General features: G+C 37.2%; 1 protein-coding gene across 2 annotated transcripts; it reads right to left on the reverse strand.

The window, feature by feature from the left end:
- Window positions 1–1,154: 1,154 nt before the first annotated feature.
- LOC130433294 (uncharacterized) lies at window positions 1,155–4,764 on the reverse strand. Of its 2 annotated transcripts, none has more exons than XM_056763090.1 (6): window positions 4,655–4,764; window positions 4,320–4,398; window positions 3,355–3,515; window positions 2,570–2,877; window positions 2,181–2,389; window positions 1,155–1,459 (listed from the first exon to the last, which is right to left on the reverse strand). In XM_056763090.1, the coding sequence occupies exons 1-6, from the start codon at window positions 4,679–4,681 to the stop codon at window positions 1,434–1,436; spliced, it is 810 nt and encodes a 269-aa protein (XP_056619068.1). In that variant the 5' UTR covers window positions 4,682–4,764; the 3' UTR covers window positions 1,155–1,433. The 2 variants fall into 2 exon arrangements, with proteins under 2 accessions (XP_056619068.1, XP_056619067.1); XM_056763089.1 differs by having other exon boundaries at window positions 2,156–2,389.
- Between the last annotated feature and the right edge of the window lie 8,996 nt (window positions 4,765–13,760).

The following is a 13,760-nucleotide window of genomic DNA, read 5'->3' on the forward strand; positions in this document are numbered from 1 at the left end:
TTTTGGTTTCATCTGTCCACAGAATGTTTTGCCAGTAGTGCTGTGGAACATCCAGGTGCTCTTTTGCAAACTTCCAACGTGCTGCAATGTTTTTTTTTGGACAGCAGTGGCTAACTCCATGGTGTCCTCCCATGAAGTCCATTCTTGTTTAATGTTTTCCTTATTGTAGATTTGTCATCAAAAATGTTAGCATGTGCCAGAGATTTCTGTAAGTGTTTAGCTGACACTCTAGGATTCTTCTTCACCTCATTGAGCATTCTGCGCGGTGCTCTTGCAGTCATCTATACAGGACGACCACGCCTAGGGAGTGTAGCAACAGTGCTGAACTTTCTCCATTTGTAGACAATCTGTCTTACCGTGGACACATGGACATCAAGGCTTTTAGATATACTTCTGTAGCCCTTTCCAGCTTTATGTAAGTCAACAATTCTTGATCGTAGGTCTTCTGAGAGCTCTTTTGTGCGAGGCATGGTTCACATCAGACAACGCTTCTTCAGAACAGCAAACTCAAAACTGGTGTGTGTTTTTTATTGGACAGGCCAGCTTTAATCAACACATCCAATCTCATCACATTGATTGGACCCCAGGTTGACTGACTCCTGGCTCCAATTAGCTCTTGGAGAAGTCATTAGCCTAGGGTTTCACATACTTTTTCCAGCCTGCACTATGAATGTTTACATGTTGTGTTCAATAAAAACATGAAAACGTATAATGTTTGTGCGGTATTAGTTTAAGCAGACTGTGTTTCTCTATTGTTGTGACTTAGATGAAGATCAGAACACATTTTATGACCAATTTATGAAGAAATCCAAGTAAGCCCAAAGGGTTCACATACTTTTTCTTTCAACTGTATATCTGTGTTTTTTTAAATATGCATATTTTAGGCAATCATAGTCCTGAATTAATCTCACCGCTGTCTGGGAAACCTCCCCAAACTCTATCTTGATGATTTGATTAATCTGGTTAACATATTAACACACAGTGGTTTACATGTGAAGATAATGATGTGATATAAACACGTGTTAAAAAGACACCTTAACATCACTTTATTTAAATGTACTCATCATGTGTTATATAGCATGACCTAAACAATCTGTTAATAATCAACACATCCTTTTTCTGAGTTAGAAATTCATCAGCAGATTCATCAAACAACACACTTAAACTGAGATAATACTGTAAGAGTGATCAGGACTTTAAAGGGTGAACGATAACATTACACAGATGTGCCTCACAATCCACCAAAACATTCTTCTTCAGTGTTTTGACGTTTAAGGTTACAGGATCACTAATCTCACAACCAGCGGTTATTGTTCTACTAGATGAAAGGTTAAAGTATACAGAAGTGGACTGTGGATCCGAGTGTCCTCGCGGGTGTCCTGCAGGAGTAAGTTCATGTGTCTACTCCCAAGCCATTAACAATTTACTGATGCTCACAAACGCACCGTGTCCAGCTTCACTGCAGAGACAACACAAAACAAAAGAAGAAAGATTACAAGCTTGGAGGATGTCGGATAGATTCTGGGTTCTGGAGCCCGATTCACAAAACATTCTTGAGAAGAAAATGATTCTTAACTGACATGTTTTCTCTTAAAAACGTATTCAAGAAAATATTGAGGAAGGTTACGTATTCCTGAAAAAACTTTTCAAGACTTAAGATTGATCTTAGAAAAAAATGAAGAAGAATAAAAATTCTCGAAACAAATGCGGTCGTAAATATCACTTTAAAATGAATTTGGTTGTTTCACATGTGACGTGTATTGTTTTGACCCAGAATCATCATTTGACGTTTACTTTCACAATAAGGAATATTTATTTTAATATAATAATAATGACGCGCTCACTTTAGCTTTCATTGTTATACTGCTTTTCACATTATTCTGGGACAAAGGGACTTGAAACAGAGAGGGTCACATGTCGTAGTAACATACAAAAAGTTTTTTATATTATAATAAGTATATGTTTAATGCCTGCTAACATATTAGCAAACATGCAATCTTAAATATTCTTATATTTTGTCTTAAGAACATTTAGGTGAATCTGGCCTCTGGTGCTGTTTTGCCTAGACGATATCTGCACTCATGACTAGATGATGACCAGCACAAAACCAGCTTGATTCCATTTGTGTGCTGAATGATAAAGGCAAAACTCAAACCAGTCAAAGTAGCGCTGTCCCTCACAGGTGCCGTCATGTTGACCGTTCTCAGCCTCCTCCAGCTCCACGCCGAGATGACAGTCAGACCAGTTGCTCACGCAGCCGAGGTAGCGTAAGGTCCCGGTGCTGATCCGTCCAGACGGCAACATGATCCGCACCCTGTGCCCGATTCTCAGATCGAGTGGGGAGTGGGGCACAAACACCCGTTGAGGTCGTCCTCTGCTCCTCCAGGACCTGACACATTGAGAAAAGGCTTTACTGCATATAGAGACTGGTCAGATGATGAGGATGTTGATGATGGAACCGCAGAGCTTTATGTAGAATATATCATTTGATGGTGGCGTTGAATGTAAATGTAAACTTTGAATGAGCGTCTGAAGCAGAAGACAGATGAGATGAAGGGTGGTACTGTACCTCGTGTCCATGACGGATGGCCAGGAAGCCTGACCGCCACACAAGCTGTCTTCTCTAAGCATTCCAATGTCAGGCGCTTTCTGCGTGTGTTTAACACCACATGTGGAAGTGTTGAAGGTTTGCTCTCGTGTTGATGTGAGGTTTAGACACTGAAGGCACTGAGAGGATTCTTCTGTACCAGAACATCTGTGCTGCTGCTCCTCAGAGAGTCCATTCTCCAGCCCAGACTCTGTGAACACCTCACACGCTTCTTCTGAATCAGCATCTCTGTAAAGCGCTGCCGACCGTCCCAGAATCTCTGAGGTCAGCTGAAACATCACAACATCACGCTGTTGAATGTTTAATGGACATTTCTGGTGACCTACATTATTGGTCACATGTAGAAATACATCATGATTTATAACGGCTCACGGTTCATCAAAACCTTATTTTCATTCCCATCAAGACTAACTGGCCTCATGTCATCACAGATCTTTTTTACTTACATTCCTCATTAAAACACAACAGAAGATATTTTGAGAAATGTCTCAGTGGTTTTGTGATCATATAATGGAAGATAATGGATTTCAGTGTTGTTTGGTTATCAACATTCTGCAAAATATCTTCTTTTATGTTTTCAAGAAATTTACAAAGTATTTTTTCTACTATGGGAGTCAATGGGGTCCAAGAACAAGCATTCTTCCAAATATCTCTCTATGTGTTCATCAGAACAAAGACACTTGTTGTTCTTTTTTGGGGGAGTATCCCTTTAAACACAAGGTGATGGTGGTAGATGTGCCACGCACCTGCTCTCTCAGATCATGTTGTCTCTTTTGCAGCTCCAGAAACCTCATGTCCCAAGATGCTCTTTGATTGGAAATCTCTTTCTTCAGTTCCTGAATCTCTCCTTCAGCCCTCAGAAGTCTCCGGTGTAGAGCACTAGTGCGCTCGCGCTGAACACACTTCTCTGAAATCACACCATTCATGTCAACATACACAACTGCAATTCAACTCAAGTTAGTTTAAAAAACTCATGTTAAGCTTTCATAGTTTTGCAAATACAGGTGAAGTGTTTTTATACATTATGGAACAGGTCAGACACACAACGACATAAACCTTGATGACAGATGCAAGGCTGCCCTCTATTGGACAGGCATACACAATACCTACTCATAGATTCATTACACAACATGTGAGTTCATTTACGTGCAATTAGCTCTGTGCAAAGAGCAATTTTAAATATATCCTGCAGATAATACACTATCTATTTTCATACAACCTTTTCTGTAAATTATATTTCATTCTGTTGTAAATAACACATTTCTTATTTTTTACTTGTACATATTTACATACACAGATAGCTGTACTCTCTATAGCTCTATCTTATGTTTATTGTATTATATTTCTTAATTTTTTATACCCATAGGTCCTTTTATTAAATCATCTGTGTACTGTATTCTATTGTTTGATGGTCTCTCTGTATTGTTGTTCCTGTATCTGTGTACTGGATGCTCCTGTCACCAAAACAAATTCCTTGCGTGTGCAAACACACTTATCAATAATGCTCTTTCTGATTCTGATGTTTAATTAGCAGATTTGTCTTCTATTCATTCAGCCATCAAATACACAATACGAGTCATTCCTAAAACAAGTGTTCATCTAACTTGAGTTTCTGACTGTGATAAAGAGGCGATCATGATGAAGATGTGCTGTAAAGAATCATGAGATACAGGTGTATCAGGAGAGCAAACATCATCAGTGTTGTGTTCACCTGAACTGGGCTTTGATCTGCTGTTATGAAGTGTTTCAGCTGCCGGCTGTGGAGCGTTTATAGTGTAGTATGGGCTGATCTGTACACAAAACAAACAAACAATAATAGTAACTATAGGGATACACCGACACCAAGCTCCTGTTCTCATAAACATACACCGATACCAGAGACAGATGCCTCACATGACAGAACTGACTGAAATGTGTGCTTTGAAAGTTTATGACAAGCACATAAAAGGATGTGTTATGTCATCATGTGTTTGGAGCGAGTTGATCATAATAAAGAAGTTATTCTATTTGTGTTTGTTTTAGTGTGTTGTGCTCGGAAAAACTCACCAAAAAAAGAAAGCTGTGTACAGGCATGAGTATCGTACTCGTCTTTAAGAAATGCTATCGGATCATCCCTACTGTAACACAACTGCTGTGATGAATGAGATGTGTTCATATAGTGTAGTTACCCAGAGAAACCTCCATGTGCACAACAGACCCCTGAGAGTCAAAAAAACGCTGACCACACAACATCCGCAGACATTTACTGGCCGTCTTCATTCCTGCGGTGTGAACATGAAAGAAATGTGATAAGAGATTCAGTATAGTTCATTCAGACGTTACAGTCAATCTTTTGGTTTCAGGACTGACCATAGTGACGGTCAACTGATGTGTCTTCAGAATCAGAGACCCAACACTCCCCGTCAGTATTATGTGTTATGATATTCTTCTCTTTCACTCTTTCACACAGATGCCCTAGAAGAAAATACCTTGATAGCGGTTCAGTGAATGGATCCTGTTTTGATGTCTTTCTGTCTTGCTGTGATGGAAGTTCCCACATTCATCTGTTGTTTTCCAGCTCGCTGCAGACGTGTCTACAGATCTAATCCCCACTAATCTGATTATTTAATGAGCCACATTCTCATTTGACCTGATGTCTATCGCTGTATAAGAGACAGATCTCCTGTCACACTCACTATTACACCCTGTCTACCAACACTTTTTCATTTCACTCTTTCTGTTTTTATTTTTCACAAATGTCCTGGTTACCTCACAGAAAAGAGAGGTTCAAACAACCAGTGTATGTGACGTCCTGAAAGTCTTGTCTGGAAGTGCGATCTGTCACCTAATGAAGACAGAGGTCATGTGATCAGTCATCTGTCTTTTAATAAACTATATGGCAGAGGTGATGGACTCGAGTCACATGACTTGACTCGAGTCTGACTCGAGTCACAATTTTCAGGACTTGCGACTTGCTTGATTGAAGTAAGAAAATTACTTGACTTGACTTTGACTTGAGAGCAGGTGACTTGAGACTTGACTTGACTTTAAATGGAAGACTCGACAATGACTTGAACTTTGTAAAGTAATGAAATTACCTAAAATAATTATTGTGACTCGGCAGCACTACAGCGCCTGTGCCTTTAACGCTGCTCAACTCAAACCGCGCCAAACAAGGTGAAACAGCCAATTACTGTAGAGCAGTTACGATAGAGAGGAAACTGCGCATGCGCCTGGCGGCTTGAAACAGTTGTGGCCGTTACAATGGCGGACAACAGTCTAGCTCCACAGTCACGTTTGGCTATAAGGACTTTGAACTGGACCGTGAAAATAAAAAATGATTTGCCAGATGCAGAGCATGCAACGCGAGGATTTCTGACGCGACAACCACAACGTCGAATTTCATCCGACATTATAAGAACCACAAGGAAAGGTTACAAAGTAATTTCTTTATAGTCAGTGTAATAAAACGATTACTAATATAATGAATTAATCGTTTCTGTTTGTCATAATTTTGCTTTGGTTGTTTTTTATCATTAGAAAAGTGATAATCGATCATCACTGGTAGGCCTACATCTCATCTCATAAGGTGATGAATTGGGGAATCTGGCTATAATGGCGTAGCCCGAATTGTTATGTTCTTAAAACATTTAAATCATCTTAAAATAAAGAAGGGCTTCTCTGTATTACATGTAGGCGAATGTCTATATTAAATGTGCGCATGTTCAAGTGTTTGTGTTGACTGCGTGTGGAAACTGAATAGCAGCTCTCTTATATACTGCATGACTGGCTAACATGGACGCCCGGTGAGATCACTTGAACTTAAAAAACTCTTTAAAAACTTTTCGGTCATACTGACGAGAATAATTTCATAGTTCGAATCTGTTAAATGTCAAAAAAAATTTATACTCACATTAACAGCAAAACGTTTTGTGCTGTAAAATAATGAAACCAGTTCAAATAGAAAACAAATATTCTCAGATTATATATTACGTATGAAACGTTCATACTGCGTGTCCACCGCAGAGATGACGATTAAGCATCATAACTTCATCACTGGGCTATATTAACATACATTTTATTTATATTCTACCGAAATGAAAAAGATTCGTTCATTTTGATAAACAAGATTCAATACCGAAGTCAATAAAATGATCCGGGATTCCCATCAGTAGATGCAAATTCCCTATAGGCCTACTGTTCACATTAATGGACAGCACAAGTATTACAGCATCATATACTTAAAACATACAATAGTCAAGTTTTCAATCACAATTCTTAGTTTATAAGCTTCATAGCCTGTATAAATGCATTCTCTCAGATACAAGTATTTCCATTTCTGTGTAGACGTTGCAATTAAATTGAATTAGATTTTATTATACATTTCAGACTGGATTTCTTTTGTGTAAGCAACACTTTTATTTTCAGATATTAATGTTGCACAGATATGCATATAATTCATATATAGCAATGTGAATAAGATACATAATGTATGTATATAAGTTCATCTTTTCTGTGCAAAAATAAACATGTATCTAAAAAATTAACCTCTGTTTATTTTAGTACTGCGACTTGACTTGACTTGAAACTTATCAGGACTTGACTTGGGGTGAACCCTTGACTTGACTTGACTTGCTTGATCTGTCTAAACTGTGACTCGAGACTTGACTCGAGACTTGATAGTTAAGACTTGAGACTTGCTTGGACTTGGCCATATGTGACTTGTTCCCATCCCATCTCTGCTATATGGAGCACACAATCAGTGTATTATTCATGATGCTTCTGTATGACTGACTGCAGTGTTTCATCTCTGCCACCAGATGGCGACTTCATTCTGATCTCAAAATGTGTTTCAGCACGCTTAGCTCTGAATGTTGTTTCACAAACTTATTTATCACCTTTATTACAGTATTAGGATGGTTTTATCCATCAATATCATCTCATCCAAAGGACATTGCTCTTTGACACTTTTTTATTGTCTCAATCACTATACTATTCACTTTTTAAATTATTTTTTTAAATTATTTATTTATTTATCCCAGGACGAGACATTAAGAAGCTGACTTATAAAATGCCAAAAGAATGATTTTGCAAATACTAGTCAAATTAACTACACTGAATGTGCTAAAATAGAGTTCATTTATTTTGAATGCTGTATTATTAAAACTGTGTTATTTCATGGTTTTGAAGAGTTTTTTTTATTCTTAAATGTTGATTCTTAAATAAAGAATAAGTGAATGTTCCCAAACTTTTCACCGCTAGTGTACATTTACATTTACGTTGATTTTTTTGGCAGACACTTTTATCCAAAGCAACTTATAAGTAGGAGAACATACAGTAGAAACATTTTGTCAACATTAGATTAGATTAGATTCAACTTTATTGTCATTACACATATACAGGTACAGTGTAACGAAATGTAGTTTAGGTTTAACCAGAAGTGCAATTAGCAAGTGCAGGATATACAGTGTGAATAAATACAGAAGCTATACATGCTATATTATATGTTCCCAAATGTATTAGTGTTTTGTCATGTAAAGCAGCTTTAAAACAATGCAACATTGTATAAAAGCACAATATAAATAACCATATTATTTTTAATAGAGACAACTTTTCTCGTAACAACTTACCCCATGCCTCTTTATTGGGGCACATTGTCTTATTTTGTGAAGAAAAGCAGCGGAAATGTTTGTTAGTTACGTGCCTAAACAGACTTACTGACTGTGATATTAAACCCAAAAACTTTCCTGAAAAGTCACAAAGAAAACATTGACAACTAGCCCCCGTCCACAGGATGTGAAATATGGTGAATATTTATAAGGTCTGAACGTTAACTTATATTGAAGAAATAGGAGTTTTATGAGAATGTTCTATGAATCCATCACATCTAAGACACTCATGTGAAATCCCTGGGTTGTGTTTCACTCATCACTCATCTGTGACACACGCGTGTAATGAAACACAATGTGAGATCTGGCCGACAGGGACGGTGTAAACAGTAGTGTGCTGTGGTGTATTATGGGATTGTCACAGAGGGATGAATGGAGACTGTGTGTGCTGCTGTCAACATCTCTGTAATGTTTCCATAAAAAACACACACACAATGTCTTAAAGAGACACCTCAATGGGAAGTGTCAGTTCTCCAATGCCGTTTGACTTTTCATTGAAATTTCTAGAAATTTGGTCATGTGACACACGAGCACCAAAGGTGTTCACCTTGAATGACACGATGGAACAGTTCTGTCCTCCCTAAACTGTGTCAGTACATTTGGGGATTCCATTGGAGCAGAAAGATGACTTGACATTTGAGAAAGTGATTGAAACTGCTTGAGAGGAAATGAAATGTTTGAACTTATTTTCTGAAATGATTATTTGTAGTAGTGCCAGTCATTTGAAGAACGGCACTGTTGAAGACATCTAGTGTTCAGTATGTCAGTATAAAAGTGGTTCTGAATCTTTGAAAGAGAGTTGGTAATAACTGGTAAAGCGGTGTCTGGTGAATGGACGTGTAATGTTAGTGATGAGCAGCTCTCTTGATCTCATGGGTTCCATTAGCACGCTCTCTGAGCATCTGTCCACAGGGACACCGCTCTGAATACAGAAGAAAACAAAATCACAAACATTTCCTCTCGTTCTCTGCCGTCACCTGCATTCTTATTTCTAAACCACAAAACCGTTCCATTTGGGAGAAAGTACACTGCTGAGTCACACTCACTAAAATATGACTAGAGTCTCCTGTTAATCTAGGTCAAGTGTTCCAAGACCATTAAAGCTGGTTGATATAAAAAATAAACAAGAGACCCATTTCAATTCTTTCATAAATGTGACCCTGGACAACAAAACCAGTCTTACGTATTTTTTACTGATTTTTCTTTTTGCCAAAAATCATGAGGATATGAAGTAAAGATCATGTTCCATGAAGATATTTGATAAATTTCCTACCTTAAATATATATAAAAACTTTATTTTTGTGAGTGGATGTCCTGCCACACTGCCTCAGATGAACAATTTTAAAGGCCATTTTCTTAATATGAAAATCTTTTCCTCCTTCAGATTCCAACTTTGTAAACAGTTATTGTTACGCCAGATATTGTCTTTCCTAACAAACCATATATCAATAGAAAGCTTATTTCTTCAGCTTTCAGATGATGGAAAAATCTCAATTTCGAAAAATTGACCCATAAGACGGTTTTGTCATCCAGGGTCATAGATGTGTATAATACTTCAGAAAGTAGTGTCTGCTCAACTTTGCTCCTTCTGAACATCTGCAATTTAAAAGTATTCACAACTCCATCAGGCTCCAGCTCAATCTTCTCAATGATCACCGATCATCACACACACACCTCAGTCTCACTCATGTACTGCTGATCCACTCGATGCTTATTAGTTTTCTAGATAACATTGGATCTCTCCAGTCGTCCTCTCAAAAACTCTCAGTCCTTACACTATACACCACACCTGTTGATCTGAAGTTGTTTTCATAAACCTGTTCAATGTCTTCTTGTGTTACAAAACTTGAACAAAACGTTGTGATTAGCAGCTATGCAAACCGTTCTTGAGTCGCGGTCACACTTCACTTTACCCTCCATTGTCATTCGTTTATACACATGTGAGTGCAACAGACCGGATCCACAAGCCCGTCCAACGATATTTCGCATTTCGCTATGGAGCAAAGTTCAAGTTTAGTGAACTCTGACCTGCGAATTCACTTCACGTGAGTGCGTGAGACCAATAGAATGTCAAAACATCAGAGGGTGAACTCTCGGTACAGAAATATAAAAATGGAGTGATCACATCCACCCATTTTTGTACCAGCGTCTGAACAGTCTTGGCGTGCTCAAAGTCACGTTATTCTGCCTCTATAGGTAAATAGACATTATGCCAATAAAAATCAAGATGTCAAGTTCTGCTTTGTGCTGCAGTTCATCCGGCTCTTTCCCTATGGAAGCAAATAAGAGACATAATGTTTTGAAATTTAACAGCCTATGAATACTTGATTTTGAATTATTTTACTTTGGAAACCATGTATCTGAATTTATTTGTTTCGAATTTACCTCTATGAAATTTAAATATGAAAATTCTTGATTTCCAATTTAAAAACCTGAATTTAATGCTCACAAATTCAGATACAAAAAAAACTTACAGAATTTCTGATAAAATACATTCAGATTGATCAAATTCGATTGCTCTTATTCAGATCTCAAATTTCAAGTTAATACTTTTCAAAGAAAACATCTGTCTAATTCGACTGCTCAAATTCAGATCGAAAAATTCAAGTTAAATATTCACATGATAACATCCGGGCTACCCAGGATAGGAAAAACAGTTGAGCCCAGAGCCTGTCTGCAATTGAACCAAACCATTGAACCGAACTATTGAACCGAACCATTGAACCGAACCGACGTCGGAAAATAATAATAATACTAGTTCCAAAAAATAATTAGCAACAACATACTTTTGTTCTGTAGAGTCTGATTGTACAGAAACAGCAAACTTACCGGAGCGCCTTCGTTTTCCCTAGAAGTCATCTTCTTGACATGTTTTATATCCGTGCCTTGACCTCTTCTTGGATCATGACAGACAGTCAGGTTGTCGTCCTCTGATAGACCGCCCGACGTCGGTTCATTGGTTCGGTTCAATGGTTCGGTTCAATTGCAGACAGGCTCTGGGCTCAACTGTTTTTCCTATCCTGGGTAGCCCGGATGTTATCATGTGAATATTTAACTTGAATTTTTCGATCTGAATTTGAGCAGTCGAATTAGACAGATGTTTTCTTTGAAAAGTATTAACTTGAAATTTGAGATCTGAATAAGAGCAATCAAATTTGATCAATCTGAATGTATTTTATCTGAAATTCTGTAAGTTTTTTTTTTGTATCTGAATTTGTGAGCATTAAATTCAGGTTTTTAAATTGGAAATCAAGAATTTTCATATTTAAATTTCGTAGAGGTAAATTCGAAACAAATAAATTCAGATGCATGGTTTCCAAAGTAAAATAATTCAAAATCAAGTATTCATAGGCTGTTAAATTTCAAAACATTATGTCTCTTATTTGCTTCCATATTTCCCCTTCATCACCAAAGAAGAGCAGACACAGATCACTTCTTAAACACTATACAGTATTTATCGTTATTATAAACAACCCAGATTGCGGTGCTTTACTCAGTTATTCCTCATTGTCACAGTCATGCGGTTGACTTGCTCACTGGGAGACTGCTGATATTAACTCAGATAAGAGTTTGTCAATTCTGTTAACTTTGCTTTTCTTATAACGACACAACTGTGATCCTATACAATCATATAAAACATCCATCGTCTCTCAGAGGAGCTCCATCAACTGTCTCCTCAGTTTCCAGACTGTTGTGTAGATGGTCTCTTTGGATAAAAACATCTGATAAAGAACTAAATGTGGTCCCAACCTTTTCAACATGTTGCCGCCATCACATTTCAGAGGACCTTATTTTCTCTTGCAATTGTGCATTAGATCACTTAAAACATTTGATATATTTTCTGTGTTGTGTTGTTGTTGTTGTGTTTATGAGACATGTTTGTGTACATTATGCACACCCTGTAAGGACAGTAAGTGTGTTGGTCATTCCTGTAGATATATGTGTACCTGGACAACAAAGTCTTGTGGGTCAATATTTACATAATCTGAAAGCTGAATAAAAGAAAGTTTTTATATATTTAAGGTAGGAAATTTACAAAATATCTTCATGGAACATGATCTTTATTTAATATCATAATGATTTTTGGCATAAAATAAAAATCGATCATTTTGACCCATACAATGTATTTTTGTCTTTTACTAAAAATGTTTTTGTGGTTTTGTGATCCAGGGTCACATATGCAGTATAAACACAGGTGAGTTCATCATTTGCAGCTGTTTGGTGTATTACAATTATGGTGTCGTATGAGGCTTGATGGATAGGTCTGTTTTTTCTGTTTCGAAAACATGACCAAATGATTTGATTGTAGTTCTACTGCAGGAAACAAAGCAATTATGAAAATAAGAGATGTGATGCCACATGGACATGCAAAGCCGCAGATTTGCGAGCAAAATGACTGAAAAGACCGATTCTCCTTGTCGCTCTCAATGACCGAAAGCCTCGTGTCATATCATTCCTCATATCACCTAATACAAGTTCTTCTCATTGTTAATGTTTTGTTTGTGTTGTAGACTCACATGGGTTGGGTAGTGCTGGGAACTCAATCTATCAGATGACATATGACTGGGTTAGGGTTAGTCTCACAGAAACATCTCTAACACACAGCCATAGAAAATGAATGAATGACAGATGACTTTCCGTAGGTCGACTGGTAGAACACTTTCTTGATTTGCACTTGGATTACAGACTCAGTCACATATTAAAGATTCTATTGGTTTTGTTTGTAGTTTGTGTATTAAGAGTTCAAAGGTTCACAAACCAGCTGTCAATCGTCTGTCTTGAGTCATATGAATCAAAGAGTGTTTTGGTTGTTGCTGGTGCATGATGAAGCAAAGCTTGAACTCTTCAACATGTTTCCGCATCATTTCTGCTCTTGGATGCATCAAATCATGCAGCTTGTTAAACAAATGTGCACTATTTTCTTCCATCAGCGTTTAGTCTCACAGATCAGAGGGTGTTTAATCCTTCATTACATATACTGAACATCATGGTGGTGACGGGCAGACTGGGGAAATCTAATTTGTTTAATAAGTTTAATTTGTGCCTAAAATGTTTGACTAAATTCAACCTGCCTTGACTCATGGCCTCTTTTTATCTATGTTTTGTTTCAAAAACATTTTTTATGTATCACCAATACTATAAAATAAATACTAAAGTTTAAATAAAATACATTACAATGTATTCAATTAATCATTAGATTTTTTTGATACATTGTCTGGAGTTACTGTACAGCAACATAATAATAGTCTAAAATATAAAAAATTATTTTGGACTTGTAGAAAGTGTTTGTCAAGCCAAGAGGTACAGTCTAGATGTACAGTATGATTTCAGCTGTGTTAAGTATATTTATTCCATTTATTATTATGTTGATTTTCAGTAGACTGCCTTTCAGTGCGCACCCAATGGTATTGCTAGAAAATTCACATTCAAACGTTTCTTTCTTTGTATGTTATTTGTGTCATGTTAACTCTTGTTGTAAAAACTTGATTATTATTGTTTGAAAA

Source organism: Triplophysa dalaica, chromosome 12, assembly GCF_015846415.1.
Source record: "Triplophysa dalaica isolate WHDGS20190420 chromosome 12, ASM1584641v1, whole genome shotgun sequence".
Classification (NCBI taxonomy): domain Eukaryota; kingdom Metazoa; phylum Chordata; class Actinopteri; order Cypriniformes; family Nemacheilidae; genus Triplophysa; species Triplophysa dalaica.